Source organism: Ambystoma mexicanum, chromosome 9 (genome assembly GCF_040938575.1).
Source record: "Ambystoma mexicanum isolate Mex_15411 chromosome 9, UKY_AmexF1_1, whole genome shotgun sequence".
Classification (NCBI taxonomy): domain Eukaryota; kingdom Metazoa; phylum Chordata; class Amphibia; order Caudata; family Ambystomatidae; genus Ambystoma; species Ambystoma mexicanum.
Window position 1 is genome coordinate 1,298,827,428 of NC_090931.1, and position 18,400 is coordinate 1,298,845,827.

The following is an 18,400-nucleotide window of genomic DNA, read 5'->3' on the forward strand; positions in this document are numbered from 1 at the left end:
AGGCACCGTTTGAAATTATAGACAAGATCTCCCCTGTAGCGTACAATATCCGCATCCCCAAAAGCAGTTCGGCAGAGGGAGAAGACAAGTGGGTACATATAAATCAGCTAAAGTAGTGCCATCCCAGGCACACCCTGCAGCAACTGGAGGAGTCCTCTGCAATACCAGAGGGGGCCGCTCCAGAGTAAGTCAGTTCAAACTCTAAAATATTCCACATATCAAAAATATAGTAACGTAATGCAAATGTTCCCTGTTATATATTGTTTTTAAAATCAGACTGCAAAATGCATTCGGATGTATAAAATGTACATGTTCGCCACACCATTAATAGTGGTGGAAAAATGTCTAGGAATGTGTATTGCCGCTTTTGCTTTATCATCCTAGGAGAGAGGAAACCATGGAGACTGACCAAGGAGGACGACCGGGGACCGGGAGCAGAGACCCGAGGGGCCCGGGGTAGCGCCCAATATTCCCATCAGGACCGGCGAGGAGAACCGATCGATCCAACTGGGTGGAGGAAAAGATGCTGAACTGTGCCATCTACAGAATTGGAAGAAGATAATGCGGACATACCAGCACAGGGCTCAAAGCATCCGTGGCAGCCGACTTCCCCTCGACTCGAATCAAAGCGCAGTCGGGCGGGGGGGGGGGTTTTGTCAAGGGTTTTGACCCATGTTGAATCCTTAGACTGGGTAGATGTGGGGATGAGCTGTCGCCGCCCATTATTCTATCCCAGAACAAACTAAATCAATAGACTGGGTGGATGTGGGGATGAGCTGTCGCCGCCCACATTCACGCCAGAATCCAGGAGAACTGCGCAGTTGGCACAAGACCACTCCAAAGATACAACCTTCTTGTGGGGGGTTCCACATCACCACTCTACTGTAAGGATGCCATCAAAACAATGTTAAGCAAGGGTCCTATACTATCAAGCAAAAGACCACTCTATTGAAATGCAGTAATTCAAGACAGAGCCCAAAAATGGATGTAGTACTGACAAATTCCCCAAGGCGGCGCTAGCGGTCTAAACTCTGACAGGGAAACTGTATTTAGGAGTTGTAAGAGGGGCAGGGAATTCACAGCTTGTTGGTTAATTGAAAATCTTAGCCACCTGCTGTTCCCAGAGGCCAAGAGGCTGAGAACTCTTAACACCCCAGAGACTCACAACAGGAGGCAGGATATCACATGGCCCTTCTGAGTGAGAGGGAGGGGGTTTCCCCTTCAGCCTGGAGGAGAGAGACAATAGCCCCTTTCAGTTGAATGGGGTATGTTAATTTTCGAGCGTTTCCTGTCAACAGCCCTCTGCCAGCAAGGAGAGACACGTGATCACTGACCCACCCAGACTTCTGGAGGCGGACCCAAACACTTTGGGGAGTTGAATTGCAACAAATATATATTTTATAGAAACTGTGATAACTTATTGTAACCAAATGACAGGAATGTACAACTTTGAGAGTCTTAGTATGGAAAATGCCCTCACGATTTGAGTCCAAACTCCGATTTGTACCATGTTCTGGGGCAAAAGCCCACTAATTATGAATATTGTAGACACTGTATTTAAGCTAGAGACATGGAAAGTTACTGGGATATATGTGGAAGGGAAATGTACCTTTGTATAATTTTTGATGAAAAACCAATGTTGCAAAAACCCACTCAAATCGAAAATAAGTTGCCATTTTTTAATGCAAGCTCCTAGAAACACCAGAGTCGGGACAGGGACTATCTTTAGTAATATACAATGTGTCTATGTGATGTCAAACAACTGTGTACCTGGGAAATATGTATTTGGATCAGGAATAGATTTGTGTGCACATTGACCAGGGGAGTGTCATTTCTGCAGGTCATAAAAATGACATCACTCTGACACACTCTGACACACTATCAAGGACCAAAGAATCTATTGACCTATCAAATCAAGAGAGGGGCAGGCTTAGTGATGCTAGCCTCTCCACCCACTTTTGAAAACACATAAAAAGAGACTGCTGGGACAGGTAGAGACATTCAATTCCATTTGCTGCGGAGCGTGCTGACCGACGACTTCACATCCAGAGATCCAACACTTAGACTTCCAAGCTAAACAGAGATTACAGAACTTTGAACCAAGAAGGCCCTCTGCAAGCAAAAGTATTTGTCAGCAGGCCTCAAAATCTTTTGTAAACTATTCCACAGCCGGGCGAGCTGTCTGAATTCTTTGCCAAGAACTTTTGCCAGTACCCAGAGAAAGCAGAACCCGATCCAGAGAACTTTGGCGAGTACCAGAGACCTGACCAGAGATCCAGAGAACCACAGGCCGCTGTATCCAGAGAGCTGACCCAGATCGCTGTGAAGTGCCGAGACCAGAACCGGAGTCCAGTCCAAAACCTGACCAGATCTGTGACGAGGCCCATTCATTTCAAAATTAGGAGTGAGTATCCGCTTAATACCCAGAGGTTTCTAAGTGCGGACCCGGGGATCGATCCTGTGTTGCTCCGCGTCGTCTTGCTTCCAAGGCGAGCGCATTGCCGCTGAGCTACCCTCCAGAGACAACAGGCTTCAATATGATGGGTGGATGCCTTTATCACCTGAGTTACCACTGTTGCCGAAGTACATAGCTCTATAGCTGAAGTCTATATTTCTTTGCATCTGCATACAACTACTGAGGAGTGGGTGTTGACCACATAATGTAGGGATAGCTTTGTCATATAAACCAGGCCATAACCCCGAAGATAGAATGGCTCAGTGCTGCAACCACTTTGCTTGGACTCCAGTAGCTCATGGTTGTGCCAATATTGCCCTGGCAGCCAGCTTTCCTGGGCTGCAGAGACTCCCCACGGGCCTTGGGATAAGGTTAGAGGCTGAACTTTGATACACACCATTGAGTTGTCTCCATTAAAGATGATGGCCAAACTATATCCGACATTATGAGTGAGCCCTCTAGCTGGTTGCATGAAGTGCATATATTTAAGGTTGTTAACAAGTATTTGGGCAGGCAGACAGTCAATATTCTCCTTTCAAATATTGAAGTCTCCTAAAATCTCTGTTTGTATAAACCAGTGGTAATTGGGAAGCATCTACGGTCGATATAACAGAAGAAAATGTGTGTTTTGTTTGTCTGGGGGTGGAGGGGCGTTTATGGAATTCAGCGCATGCTTCCAGTGGGGGCTCTGTTCACAAGATGTTAGCTTGGCTAGCAGTTGATTTGAGTTTATCACAGCAAGGCAACCGCATCTTCCGGTTTCTCTGTTAGTTGTAAGTATTTTGAAGCAGGGAGTCATTAAGTCATGGGCGAGAGGGCCACAGTCCTTTACTCTCCATGGCTCAGTGATACGTGCAGCACTAATGTGTTGATGAGATTTCACTGTGACCTTTGAGCGCTTAATGCAGGATATCGAATGCACGCTTCATAACAGATCTACCGCTTCCATCTGTCCCAAAAAAGCTGTGCAGATGTGGCTCCTTTTGGACTGATATGGGACAGGCTGTTGATAGTTTAACTGGGATCTGTTTGAGCAGGATTTCTAATGTCAATGGGCCTCATTCCAAGTCCAGCGGTCCGCCGCCTGACATCCCAAGTCCCGCCGGCCCTGCATATTAGGTGACGGAAAATGTTAAGAACAGTGCCGGTGCTTCTGTAACAACTGTGCCTACAGGGATCAATGCGCCCAGAAGGTCAGACCTGCCGGGCGCATCTGCTCCGGCAGGGAGACTTGAAGTCTGCCGATCTGGAACGGGAGCCGGTACGTTGCTACCAGCACCCTTTTTTCCAGACCGTCACACTCGTAATGAGGCCTAATTACTTCAAATGCTAAAGTGTGCACAGCACTGGGCTCCACACTTTCTGCAACTGACCCCCTGAGAAACGTGTTGCATTTGGGATTGGCAGCATTTTTGTCACCCTGAACCTACTGGTGGAAGCTATGGCAATGTCCCTGCCTGACCCTTGGGTTGTGTCGGGGTGACCATGCAGGGCCTTGTCCCACTCGCTGCTGCATGATGCAATGCCTGTGGTTGATACAGGGAGGACCCCATTGTCATCACCCCAACACCCGGGTCAGGGGACAGGGCCTCATCACATGGACCATAGTAAAGCAGCCAGCCATTTAAATCAGATAACAAATAACATGAAATACACAGCAGGTGACATCAGTGACACAGGTCCTTTATCGCAGGCCCCATGAAGAAAAAACCCATGTGTGCAGTGCCAGAGACATTCATTGCTCAGCAACGGTAACTCTGTGAACCAGCACAATGCAAGGAAGTATATGGCTCTATGGGCAGGCGACTCCTCTGCAGGAGCACAACCAGCTCAGCTGGACTGGTGCAAAGCTCCGGCATCCCTGTGCATTCACTGAAGACAAACGGAAAATGATGGTATGCACTACCTTCGATCCGGTGAATGAGGGAGACCTACATTCATCCATCAACAGCACCCAAACTAAAACACGTTTTCATATGTATCCACTTCCGCGTATTTAAAAGACGGTTCTATGTTGTGCGGAGGTCTGCGCTACTTGGAACCTGTGGGCATATGCCTACAGAGACCCTGCACTCAAACCGTAACCAGTGAAAGAAGAAGAGCCTTGAGAATACAGACCCGGACCGAGTGATGTTCAGAGAGACCTTTTCTTTGGCAGTCCGCGCTCTGTACACGTCTTGAAGGTACTTGCCATTCTGACCCAAAGCACTTCCGGTCTGAACACACGCCATTCCTGTCTCGTGAGGTTTGCTTCATGTAAATCACTTCGTAAAATTAAGATCATAGACATGCTGGCACTATTTTATGTTATTTCCCAAAATAAACCCTCGTTTAATCACGATACATGACTTTGTGAAAAACACTGCGCTTCGTGACATGGCACAGTTGAGCTGGCAAATTTAGCACTCCACTGGTGCACCAAGCAATCCCCCTGGACTCATTAAATAAGTCACTGAGAGCTGCTAAGGCAATGACCCCACAGTAACAAGAAAAGAAGTTCCATGAAATGACACGGATACACAAACGTGCCCTAGAATCCCTCCCAATCCTGGTAATGTAATGACTAGGAGAAGCAAATTCAATTCCTTAGGTAAATATGAAATCTGATCATCACATTTCATGCAGTGGGACCTGCGTTCTTACTCACCAGTCATTCAGCCCAGTGTGATGCCAAGAGACCAGTCAAGTGCAGCCTGATACGCAGGGTATCTGCATACCAACAGCTTCCAGGAGCTACTTTCGACCACCCGAGCCAATTGGTGCCATAGAAACCAATCTATGTGACATTTACACGGTCTGTGTTGGAATGTGGCTAAGGAAGCATTGGGAAATCGCTAATGGGCTTTTAAAGCATAGTGTGTGTTAGGCAGAAACCTGTGCAGTTCCCTCTGGGACCACTGCAAAAGATTTAAGACTACAGGTGTTTGGCAGTAAACCCACTTGGTAGCAGTCTGTACCACACAGATTCACTTGGTAGCTGTGGCTGAGCAGTCAGACTTCCCTCAAGAAGATTTAGGCAGTATACAGAGTATTCACAATAGGTCAAGAGAACACAGTAGGACAAGTAAACACTGACCAGGGCTTGGTGTAAAAGAGTTATAATTATTTATTTAAAACCACATCTAGAAAAACACACAGGCACTAATAGTAAGCAATTCAAAAACACGGTCACTAAAAGATATACACTCCCTTAGAAGAATATTAGACACGTCTTAAGTAAAGCCCCACTTATTTTCAGACAGCGGTGAGCGCTTAACGGAGATGGCACTCTAATAATTTGTTTTAAAAGGGTGAGAAAAGCAGAGAATAAATTGCAACAGATCCCAACACTTTTACAAGAACACAACAAGAGAGGAAGGCAAAGTAAAACCGTGAAGTTAGAGTTCAATAGGCCAGATCCACTTTAAGAGGATCAAACGGAATGTGTCCAAGGTCACACGGTTGCAGTGCACAAGAATCTTGCAAAGGTTCAAAAAAAGAGTTGGACCAAAAGAAAGGGACCAGTTAGAAGGTCAAGGCGGCCATCCCAGTCCAGAAGGTTAAGGGGTTATTATTAGCTTGTAGCAATCTTTAGAAAGGGAGGCTTGGCGGACACGGTACCTTAAAGTGGTGAGAACACTCCAGCGGGGGCAGTTGTTCCTGCCAGGGAAGAAACCAGCCGCGGAGTTCTCAGGTAAAAGGAGCGGTCCTTTAGTTCGCGGTCCAGTGGTAAGTGGCTGTCCAGTTGCCGGGGTGCTTGGCACGGGCAATTCGACCACAAGCCGGGCTGGGGTGCGAAGAGAAGAAGGTAAACTGTTTGTGCCCACCAGTCAGGGGAAGAAGCCTCTCCAGCCGGGATATCTTCTCTGTCGTAGGGAAGTGGTGAGTCGGTTCCGCAGGGCTCCACCGGCGGTGTCGTCGTGGTAGGTCGGCTCAGCTTCTCCCTCGTCGGATTCTCAGGTCCTGTGGCGACTTCTGAAGTTCCAGTCCCCAAAGCCCTCCTTTTATGCAGCATACCCCCATTCACTCAGCCTAGCTGTCAATCAAACATGCTAAGTGGTGAGCCGACCGGCTCACCACTTGGGCCAATCACACAAGAGTGCGACTTGAGTTACCAGGGTAACTCAGTCCAGGGTGCCTAAACCCCCTCCCAAACTCCCTGTGGTACCCAGACAGAGTGGCACCACCTTTGGAGGCTTCTGTGGAGAAGCCCCCCAAAGGTGGAACAAAGGGCTCGACTTGGGTTGGAGTCACAGAAGAGAACACAAATGCCATTTTAGAATCGAGTCCTGGCAAAAAATACCAACCGGCGAATTAATATTAATTCAATAAACCGGCGGTATGTTCGAGGCTATGATAATTAAATAATTAAAGTTGGTAGCCTCGAACAATGGGAAAATCCCATAGGGATATATTCACGATCAAATATAAAAAGTAGTATCCACTGCCACCAGCCAAAACTCGATCAGGGGGGACGGAGACGTGCCCCCTCGACTAACAGACCCCGGGGCAATCAAATTGCCCTGACCAGTACGTCCACAATATGATGGTTTGTACTGGTTTCTGTTAATAATTTGAGACTAGTAAAGCCAATGGTGACTTTACATGCCCTGGGAGACAGTAATCAGTCCCAGGGTATGGAGTGTATGAGGGTGCTGTGTAACACACATAGTAAAAACACATGAGACCCTATGGAGTAAAGGACCCAATAACCCATAAAACACATTAACAGTCAAAGCAACACCATAAATCATGTCCAAGAGTGGGAGAAAAAGAGTCTCACCTTTGGCAGGAGAAAAAAACAAACTCCAGAAATCCAGCAAAGCTGCTGGGGGACTCACTAGGTTAGGAAATTCAGCCTAAAGAGAGAATTCCCCCTAACAGTGTGCAAAATAGGTATGCAGCAGACTGTGCAATAGCACTCAATTCCCCAGAGGTAGATCCTCCGTATTGGGCGATGCCTGACCCCAAGGAGCAACTTGCAACTACTATTTCAAACCATGCAATTTTGCTTGTTTTTTGGAGAAATGCTCCTGTTTTTTGGGCGAAACATGTAATGCTTAATTGTGCTTGAATGTTAATTCCATCAAGATATTGCCTAACGGGCGAAGGTATAACCAAAACTAAAAATGTCTAATTGGAATGAAATCTTGCGATCATACACTTGAATTTGTAAGTGATCATATCCATGGACAGCTAGAAGAGCGCCCAATGGATGGAAAATGCATTAGTGAAATGGGGAGGAGGGGAGGAGTTCATAAGGGCCAGATGTGGTTCGCTTAGCTTCTCACGGTACTCCTACCCACAAGATATGGCCACGCCGTCCTTCGCCACTTCATCGACCCAGAGTAAAATAGCAGGGAGCCAAGTGCAAAAGGAAACTCTCTGCACTGTTGTCAGGGCACCATATAATGCAGGCTTGGTCACTGATGAGGACTGTACCTTCACAGGTGCCAGTGCCAGGAAGAGTAAACCTGCCAATGACAACAGGGAGCAGTCTGGCTGAAGTAACATCAGCCACAAGAAACATGGAGGGAACAAGGAAAATGCAGAAAAGGGAAGAGTAAAAAGCAAAGAAACAAAAACAGGAGGAACTGGAAAAAAGGAACACAGAATACCAGGGCTCTTAAAGATGGACCCAAAGTGTTGTGACGCGTAGAGTTATGAAATTGCTTGGCATTTGTAGCCCTCCTTGACCCGTATTCTGTATTCTGTAAACACTACAATACAAGAATTGCACGTTTGCCATCTTGGATTGGCTTGTGTATTTGAGTCAAAGTTACAGAAAGGGCCATATTGGCACAAGAGACAAACAAATGTTGGAGGAACCGACTTCAGAGTGCAAGAAGAGACCTCGGCCCAAGTCACCAAAGACATCAGGAGCCAAAGTGTGAACTTGCAACCTCACTACATAAGGGATGTGTGCAAACTAGGAACAGTAGAGGCCAAGAGATGTGGGCTAAGGAGACCCAGAACGGAACAGAGACAGAACGTAATGAGAGCGGGATATTAACAGAATTAGGACATGAGAAGCCGTACAACGCTATATATTGTAGGGGAGAGCAAGAGAAAACATTGAGTGGCAGTGGTTGGGAGAGTAAATTGAGTAACAACTATGGATTTGGCTGGTGTGCATGACACTGAAGGATGACGTTAATAGAATTGGGTTACGTTACCAGGGAGAAGGTATGAATATGGAGACCACAAGATGGACACAGTACGTCAGAAGGTGTAGTTAATATTAGAGTAACTGGAATCTTGTGCAACATGATGGTGTCCCGGAGAGGCCAAACACGGTTACAAGACAGAGCAAAGCACACAATTCTAGACAACTTAAAGGGTAAAGGACATAGTTGGGTCTGTAACCGTGTGGCTCAGGGCCTCTCTCAGGCGTTAATAGAACTTGACGTATCTAACATCTTTGCTATCGTTAAATGTTAAATCCCCCTTGTGTTTGAATAAATGTGCATCAGAGTGTTCTCAGAAGTACTGGAATGGGACCAGCAGTTTGACACGAAAGGACATCTTCGGATAGTCTGGGATAGAGACCTGCACTACCTACTCTCCCAGAAACGAAATCCTTTTAGATTTTTGTCTTCCCAAATTAACTTTTATAAATCCGGTGCCTAAGCCAAACTACTAGATTGCTGGCATTTTCTCAGTGTAACTATTCAAATAACGTTATATTGAACGCCCCTTCTTTATCCCGCCAACCTTTCCTTCTTCTCACCCAAAGGGTCTTATTTATGGTCATCTCACAATTTTTTTCAAAATCTCCCTGGGGTGTCCCTTTCCTTTCATTAGTCTTGGAATGATTCAGAAGGCAAAGAAGTGAGGAAAACATGTATTTTGTATGATTTTGAGCAAGTGGCTTGTTCTGGGAATGTCATGGTCAGACGCAGCCTTTACCCGCACTGGCGGCACAGCACTTACCATGGCTGTGGCATCCACCGGTTTCTCAACGACTGAACGTGCTGAAGCAAGGTGCCCACCCCAATATGGCACCCATGGTTTCTGGATACCGTCTTCTGGTTCGGCTCTCCATTTCCGGGTCATTGTGCCTTAGCGCCGTCAGCCAACATAAAAGCTTCTCGTTAGGATGATCCCTTGCGCCTTATTGTGTTTCTCCTGCCCCTCCTTGCTACCTCTCCTTGCCTTCACTCTTGGTCTTCCATTCCTTTGTTCTCAGTTCCCCGCTTCCTTGCTTTGGCTCCTGTTCCTGCTGATAGCCAGTTAATCCTTGGACTGGTTTCTTACCTGTCTACCTTCTGTATCCTGTGGACCTGCGTTGCAGTCTCCAGCTGCTCCATCAGCGTTTTTTCCCTGTGTCTGGTCCTTGCCTCTGGGGGTCTCCTGTCTGTTCTATTAGACAGCGTGGCTTCCTCAGACGGAAGACCTATATTCGCCAAATCAAAGTGCCAGTCAGCCCGGGACAGGGAAGCAACAGAATGTGCTACATTGGTTGGGTTGACCGGCATGCATTCGATGGTTGCAGGGGTGAACATTCCTCACAACATTTGTAGCACTTTCCAAGATTAGAATGAAATAACCTACTATAACATGTAACTGGCATTCGCATTGCATTTTTTACTGGTATGAAGGGTAAAGCTAGCATTATGAGTGTTATTACATTGCTAGACCGCCTTCTATCGGTGTAGGCAGTCGGTATCTACTTTCTTACTGTGACATGGCATTTTTTACTGGTATGAAGGGTAAAGCTAGAATTATGAGTGTTATTTCATTGCGAGACCGCCTTCTATCGGTGTAGTCAGTTGGCATCTACTTTCGTACTGTGACATGGCATTTGTTCCTGGGTATCAATGGTAAAGCAAAAAAGTGTTATTGCATGGCTAGACTGCCCTACATTAGTGCAGCCGGTCTGCACATGTTTTCTTAGTGGGCTTGTCATTTTTTACTGGCAAAGTCAACACTAGTAGGTTCTTGCAAAACAGGGGGGGGTCTGGGAAACTCTTTACCAGCACAAACACAGCCCATTGACTTGTTCTTGGGTGGATGGCCCCTGGGAGAGTCTCAACCAAGTGTTTAGCTCACTGTTCTTTTCACAGAGAAGAAATTTCCCCACATATCAGTCTTTGTCCTGCCCAGGGGCAGTCCTGCACCGGAATGCTAGTCAATTCTCCTCTGAACAAGAGTACCACAGCAACTAGTAAGTTCTTATATGGTAATATTGGCATATACTGGTGCATTCTGCATGGACATGTGTGGGCTCTGCTGGCAAAGGCATCATGAAAATGTGTTAGAAAATGCTCCTGTGCACTGTTGGTGACTTGCATCTGTTAACTATTTTCATGCGCTGCCATACAAAACCGACTGAAAAATGTGTGGCTTTTTACCAATTTTTCCACAGAAAGTGTCCTACAAAATGCACCATTTGAAAGACTTTCTCGGGGAGAATTCCCTTGAAACTCCCTGAGTTGGTTCGAGTTCCCTCGCTACGCTCGGTCTGTTCACGCATATTTGCAGGCAAACTTTTACACCCCTACACTTAAAGGAATTCACCAGCCGCTACTGATATTTGCATGGAAAACAATGCGTTCAGTGTGTGCAAAAGCAATGGCATAAACGCATATTAAAGCTTACAATTTCCTTATGATACAAACACCCTGCCATACGCTGCCACAAACATTAAATATTCTTCAACAACACCAACAGTTTTCACCAACAGTTTTAGCAATAAAGCCCCGAGTATGGAAGCTGACCTTCAAAAGTTGAAGGTCAGAACAGCTACCCACGAAGCAATCAACAACACAGCAGAGAGAGAGGCAGACTTGGCAGACATCTTAGCACGGAAATGCTGGCCTGTGTCCCAGACGAGGGAGTAAAGGTCGCTCTGCCTTCACTCACTTGGAACCCAATTCCTGCACTATATGCAGCATTCAGCCATTGCCAATTCTGTCAATGTATGCCATAGAACAGAATAAACACGAAGAAATTAGCTTTTATGACCTGCCCTGAGTTGGTATGTGTCCGTCAGTGGCTGTAAAGAGAAAAGAAAGACTAACACTCCCCTACAAATATTCACTAGATAATTGGGCGCAAGCGCTTGCGTTTCTCTGGAAGGGAATGGGGAAGGAGGAGTATAGGGTGTATGGTCAGACCGCACTTACTGTACAAGCAGAGGGTGTACTTTGAAAACTAGGAGCCGGTTACTGCAAAATGTACATTCACTACTTCTGACAAGCAAGATCACAGACATTGCTGGTATGGATAATCCATGTATTGATTTATTGACTAGGTTTTATAATGCACCCTGTGACAATAGCAACTCAGTCTGCACCAGAGAATAAGGTATGATATGATATGGAGCACGTTGCCCCCGAGTTATCCTCCAAAGCGGTATGGGGTTCAAGGTATGGGAAAGAGGGGCTAAGCCTGGAATACCAACCACTCGATGTAAACAAAGTTACATTCCTGGAACCCTTAATAATCGCATTTAGTATGCTAGTAAAGAAATATGTCATTCTGAGAGCTTTGCTGAGTGGTATTTTACAGCTGCCAAGTTAATAGGCCAGAGTAAGAGCATTAGCACATTGTTCACCCTGAAAAACGGGTAACATGGCGCAAACTCCCGGGGTGCTCAGTGCCAGTGTTTGGTGCAAAATAATGGTCTGCAGTGAGCGCACAGCCCATTTTATGTAAAAAAAAAGGCTCTTAAAATGGCTGCCATGGAAATAGAGACCAAGACATTACCCGAACCCCTCTTCAATGTCCATGGCATTAGAGTGTCTGGACAGCAAGATGGAGCAGGGCTGCCCAGGAAAGGGTGTCAGTGGTGAAGTGGAGGTAAGGGCAGGGTCAAGGGATCCAGAGCCGGAGAAGTTCAATGTGGGAGGAAAGGGGACTGTGGAGTCCAGCAGCATGACAAGCAAAATGCGTCAGAGGCCGAGGGTGTGTGAACAGGCAACAGATTGCTCAGAATGCAGGCTTTGATCAAGAGGTAAAGCCTGCGATTTGAGCAACTTGATTGGTTGCCACCCCTGCCCAGGATGACAACTATTTAATAATCCCAGGTTCTAAGGGTGTTCCAGGTGGCAACAGTCTGCAGCCCAAATGAATAGGCCAGAAAATAGCAAGGACCAATAACGAGGGATCTGGACCATTTTCACAGAGTTCAGCCCTTAGATCTCAGTATTACTTCTTATAGAAAAAAGGGTATACGCCCAGGGCGAGGAGGGATTTTTCAAATAAATATTCCATAGGCCTTAGCTAGCATGTGACCTGTGGACTCGTTTAAAAAATGGCTGCCATGGAAATCAAAGACAGGTCTCCACGTGGAGCCCCTCTTCCATTTCCATTGCATTTCTGATCATGGCAGCACTCAGAGGGTCTATGTCTACACAAAACAATAAAATAACATTTTTGTCAAAAAAGGAATGCAGCACATTTTTTATGTAGTTTGTAATATAAACAAATATGTAATTACTTTTATACACCAGCAAATTGAAGTATTGGTAAGAACCCCCTTTAAATCGTTTCTCTTGATGGAGAGGCAGGTATTGGAGTAAGGAGGCTACCCGTCTAAACTGGCTGGCGTTGGTTATTTTATGAGTTTAGGTTTCATATACTGAAGGTTTCTTTTCTTTTTTGAACTTATTGTTGATTTATTTTGTGAAAAATATATATACAAAATACATATGATTGTGTACAATAAAACACTTGTGATTTATCATTTTTTCTTTATTTTTAAAAACATTTGCTGAAAAACATTTTCACATTTAATTTGTATTGACATTTTTCAAGTCTAAAAATACTTTCCCTCGTTTCTGTTAGGAATAAAATTCCAAAACAGGGATTTGGGACATTTGTATTTAATCATATTGATTGTTTTTGAAGAATATAAAATAAGAAAACATATTTTGTATTAAGTAATCCCAGGGTAATGTATTTCTTGTTTTTTTGTTTAATGCTCCCCAAATTACCTTGGATTACAGCCACCCCCTATATAGAGTTTTGTAAAAATATATGCAAAGAGAAATCTGGGAAATGGATCTGCCAAGAAACATTAGGGAGTGGTCACCAACACAAAAACATGAACAGCTGTCCTTTCAGTAAACAAGTTGCCATGCCGGGTGCAAAATAAGAGGTGCCCCCGTTGGAATACAATACGATGGATGCCTGCATAGCGCAGTGCCAATCTTTGATATCAATGGTGTTATATAACACTATCCCATAGGCTTTGTTTTCCTTTCGCGGTCACTCTTCGTGATTTGAACCTTCACCTGGTTGTGTTCAGTTCCCCGGGACACCCTCAGGCTGTTCCTGATTTTTGTCAGCTCCTAGTTTTCTTCCGAATTCTGAAGCTTATACTGTGTTGTGTGGATTTCCTGTTTCCTTGCATTTCCAGTGTGAACAGACTATCAGATGCCAGTAAATTCTAATCCATAGGTCTGTCTTTATAGCGCTTCCAGAGACCATTTCAAGTTTATGTCCCTCAATTCCATTCCTATTCTTGGCTCTGTAGAACCTCTCATTCCAGACCCCGATTTTGGGAGAGATGTCCTGCTTCAGTCAAATAATGAATTATTTTTTATTTTTTTTGCCCCCCCGCCCCCAAGCTCGCCGTTTCCCTCGGTTTATAACCGCACCCAAAACCCTCCCCACCCGTTTTAACTCCTTACCCCTCCCCCAAATATTTTAAAATATTCGGTATTATTTTGGTAATAACGATTCGTTAAACATGTTTTTCGTTATTACCTATTGGGTAATATCACTGGATACCACAGAGAATGTCATACACAGTTGCCACTCATCGGAATTGGGTATATCCATGAGGTGATTGGCCTCCAAGCTGTGGGAGGCAGACATTCAGAGCAGCCTAGGGGGTGGTTTTCGGAATCTGGGCTCTTAAGAACAAGCACATTCATGCCAGTTCCTGACCCCAAGATCCATCGTAGCCCGCAGAACCTTATCAATGTGCATTGGGACCGCGCTCACACACAGAAAGAAGAGTGATAACACAGAGCCGGTGCCATCACCCCACTACAGCTGGGAGTGGACAGCAGCTAATTTACGGACACGGTCAAAGTATTGTGGAGGGATAGGAAACCAGAAGGACAGTCTTGAAGATGTCAATTCGTAAACGGAATTCATAGATTTGGAAGCTGAAAATAAGCTCAAACAGTACATTGTCGGGATGTTAAAGCACCACTGATGTGATGTGTCAACAATTGCCACGTAACCAAGGATTAGGGTACGGTCACCCAAAAATACTTGAAAGAAAACAATACTCGAAGTTACTTTGATGAAAGGCATGATGCAATCCTAACAGTCTGCAGAACATTTCATGTCACCCCAAGTTACAGATCCATTTATTCACCTGAACCTGGACATGGCCAATGTCGAAATGAGCTTCAACCGATGCCTTAGGCAATCCTTGCCTGGCTTTCCTAATTGGAAACACTGAGGGTTTAATTATTTAATTATTGCATGTGTTGATGAAAGCATCCTTTGTAGAAGGTGTAGAATGTCAACGTCTCAAAGACTTGTGAGTTATGCCACCCCCTCAATAAATGAATGTAAGCATAGTCCGTACCCTAGTTGTTCCCACACAATCACCACCTTACCCTTACCGTTGTTCATTATGATCCCGGAAATGGCTCTAACAGAATAACCTCCTAGCAGACCTTAGAATCAGACATTCTAGGTTCCCCACAGTCATGCGTCAACCCGGGCCACAGCTACAAGAGAGCTATTTACATTATGATTTACATTACCCCCCAGCAGCAGGAGGGGGCTGCATCACTTTTTATGACAAGTCAATACAATGATACAAAGTTCCTATGCAGTGCCATGCGTGCCTTGACTACATCTGTAGCTCACATTAGCATGCGCCTTCCCCTGGGTCTCTTGGTCTCTTCTTTTGTAATGCACTTTCTCGACTAGAGGGGGTGGCTCTTCTATATGAAAGAGGCTGTAGGACTGGGACTGCAAGAGCCTCTGTGTTCCAGCCCTATGCTCTATATCCCCAAGACTGATTGGACAAATTCAAGAAAACGAAGACCAGGCAAAGAAGCGCCTAAAATACATACAGGAGCTTAAACCAACACATTTTCTTGGCATGGCTCTAGCATGGCCTTACCAAATACACTATCTACCCCAATGCATGGTTTTGCAAAAAAGCGTGGGGCAACACTCAGGAGTCCAATTGACAGTATCAATGAGAGACAAGCTTTAGAAGCATGTGTCTTTTAAAAACCAGTAAAGTTGCCTTGGCCTTACATGTGGCAGCGTGGAGGGGGGGCGTTGGGGAGAAGAGTTGCATTCCTAGGAATACTTTCCTCAGTAGCACATCAAAATACAAGAGACAAACGAATAGGAGACCAAGTTTCTGGAAGCTTGTTATTGTTGGATAACACCAATGGTCAAAATTAAAATAATGTTTGCAAGGGCTCTGTTGGGTAACGCGTACAATTTACAGCCCTCATAACAAATACATTATGAAGGGTTCCATCAACATCCTAAAATGGATCTGGGTAAAAGAAAGCAGGAAGATTGATTCATTTAGAAGGCTGAAAAGGATCTTTTATTAGATCTAGAGACGAGTCACCATAAAAACATAATCAGTATGAAGAATGCTATTCTTCAGAGGAAAGACCTGATAACCTGTTGTCGTTTTTAACAATAATTAGAAAGTCTGTCTACCGGGTCATCAGTGATATACCACTAGATTAATCACCTTCTTTACTTCATAAGGTACAACACTGAGTAATTTGATTTGGTACTCAGACACGGTGGATTGCTTTCTGGTTATTGATATGGTGTCATGTTGTAAGAATAATTAGTGTCTCCTGGGATTAGTGACTTTTGACGAGTCAATCTAAAAAGCGATACAAGTAAATTCATTGCACTTCAAACAAGCTACCACCATTCTCATGATCTTGGGGAAAACATCCGGTACAGAACTCTGGGAACACTCTGTGATGATAGTGTTCAAAAACCCAGGCCTCTCACCCGACCATCAACCTATGGTACTTTCTCCAAGGTTCCCTCAAGTGCATCTCTTTAAAGTCTATCACAGAGCCAGTCCTCTCTTGAATGGAGCACGGGATATGTGCCACAGTCTTCATCATAAGGAAATTGAAGAGCCAGGCAGCCAATATAGTATTTAGGCTTCCTTTCCTCGGTCCACTGCATGGGGCCGGGTATGGAACCCTTGAATCCTCTCTACAAGGTGCATCTTCTCTATGCTCACAAGATCTTCGATCTTCCACGCTCCTAGCGGCAACTCCAGTAAGAATGGGTTTTGGGGAAGGGATGGGGAGATGGAGGAATCAGGGAGATGTAGAGCATGAATTGGTGCCTGATCACAGACAGAATTATGTATCCTTTCAGATACACTCACTGAAGGGAATGGGCCAATAATCCTTGATATTTACAAATGTTTGGTCTAGGGAGGAAGTGTTCCTGAAAGAGATACAGATTTAGTTACGCTACAAAGGTTTTAGCCTGGACACATATGTTCACATGGCACTCTTTCTGTTGCCTGCATAGGCAAGCATTTATATACCTGCGCTTAATTTAATCAAACAGAAGCAATTGCGCCACTCACCCGAACAGAGAATGCCCTTGTATCTTGCACAGGAGAAGTCATCACATTCACAAAATGGGCCGTAGATCTTTCCAAACTCGCTCTCGAAGCATAGACACTGGTTGCAGCTGCACTCCCCGCGGCCACTGCATATGGTTTTGCCTTCAGCTTCGCGGCACATGTTCTGGTACATGTTGCCATTTTCTCCTTCTCGACACTCACATTTGGCTCCCAAATGGCCAGCATTGCACCCACAGAGGCCACACTGGTAAGTCCCATTGCCGCTGCACTTCTCACTGTCTGACTCGATCTCCCTTGTACAGCCGCAGCTACAGTTATACGAGACCGCCACCTCCAAAGTGTCCCGGAATCCAACCGGTTTGATGGTGAAAGTGTGTCTTGTGTCGTCAGAAAGACAGTTTCTGGCCTCAACAGAAACATCAAATGAAACCTAGATGGAAATATCAACATATTAGAGCAAAACAATGGTTACAATCTTAAATACGTATAGAGTACTAGCCAGATAACTGAAAGCTTGCACTATTTTCAATTCTGTCCTACAGCACTTAGATGTGTTTTGGGGGAAGAGAACATGAAAAAGAGCCAAAACTGACCAATCATGAAAATTGATTTGTAATGGGAACTTTGACAACGCCTCTCTACCCAAAGGTTACATGGGTTTTGGGGGTAAGAGTGGGTGGGGGGGACTGAAGAAGGGCGCTGTAGGAGAAAGCACCATATAGACAAAAGGGAGGACTTTTAAAAGAATGATAAAAACAGAATTGTAAAAAATGTGAATCACAGGTTATTTTTTCATAGAACCACCCCCAGTGGCAAGAAAAGCAAAACGCAATGGATAGGATATGATATGACATGGCATTTGTAACGTGCCTATACACAAGTGTTTCAAGGCACGACGAAGCAAGGGAGGGGAGCAGAGGGAGGAAGGACACAACGATCTTACTAGGCCAAGTGACAATGAGATCGCGCAAGTGCTGGGGAGGCAGGAGGGGAAAAGTGCAGTGTGAAGGGGAGATGGCAGTGCAGTACATGGGATCAAAACAATAACAAGAAGTGCGGCCAGCAGGTGGCAGGTGCAAAGGTAAGTGCAGACAGCGGGTGTCCAAAAGTGCAGGCAAGGGAATTGTAGGGTTACAGATACAGACCCAAGTGCAAGGGTTGACGGGAGGCAATGCGGGTGTGCAACTGGGCGGGCAGGGACCTGGGCCCGAAATCAGAGGGTAGCCAGGTAATCAGTGCAGTATCAGACAGGAAATCAGCAGGGTAGAGGAAGGGAGAAGGCAGAAACAAAGAGAAAAGTCTTGAGGGGCTTCCGGAACCGGAGATGGTTCTCCTCAAGTTCAGAGAGGCAGGGAGGCTGTTCCAGAGGGAGGCCCCAGCCGAGAAAAGAGATCTAC

General features: G+C 45.3%; 1 protein-coding gene across 1 annotated transcript in view; it reads right to left on the bottom strand.

The window, feature by feature from the left end:
- Nucleotides 1-18,400, bottom strand: part of ITGB5 (integrin subunit beta 5) — a 702,124-nt gene that overhangs the window by 205,436 nt on the left and 478,288 nt on the right. The window contains exon 10 of the mRNA XM_069616658.1: nt 17,004-17,433. Coding sequence (XP_069472759.1) covers nt 17,004-17,433 — 430 coding nt within the window. The remainder of the gene's footprint in view (nt 1-17,003; nt 17,434-18,400) is intronic.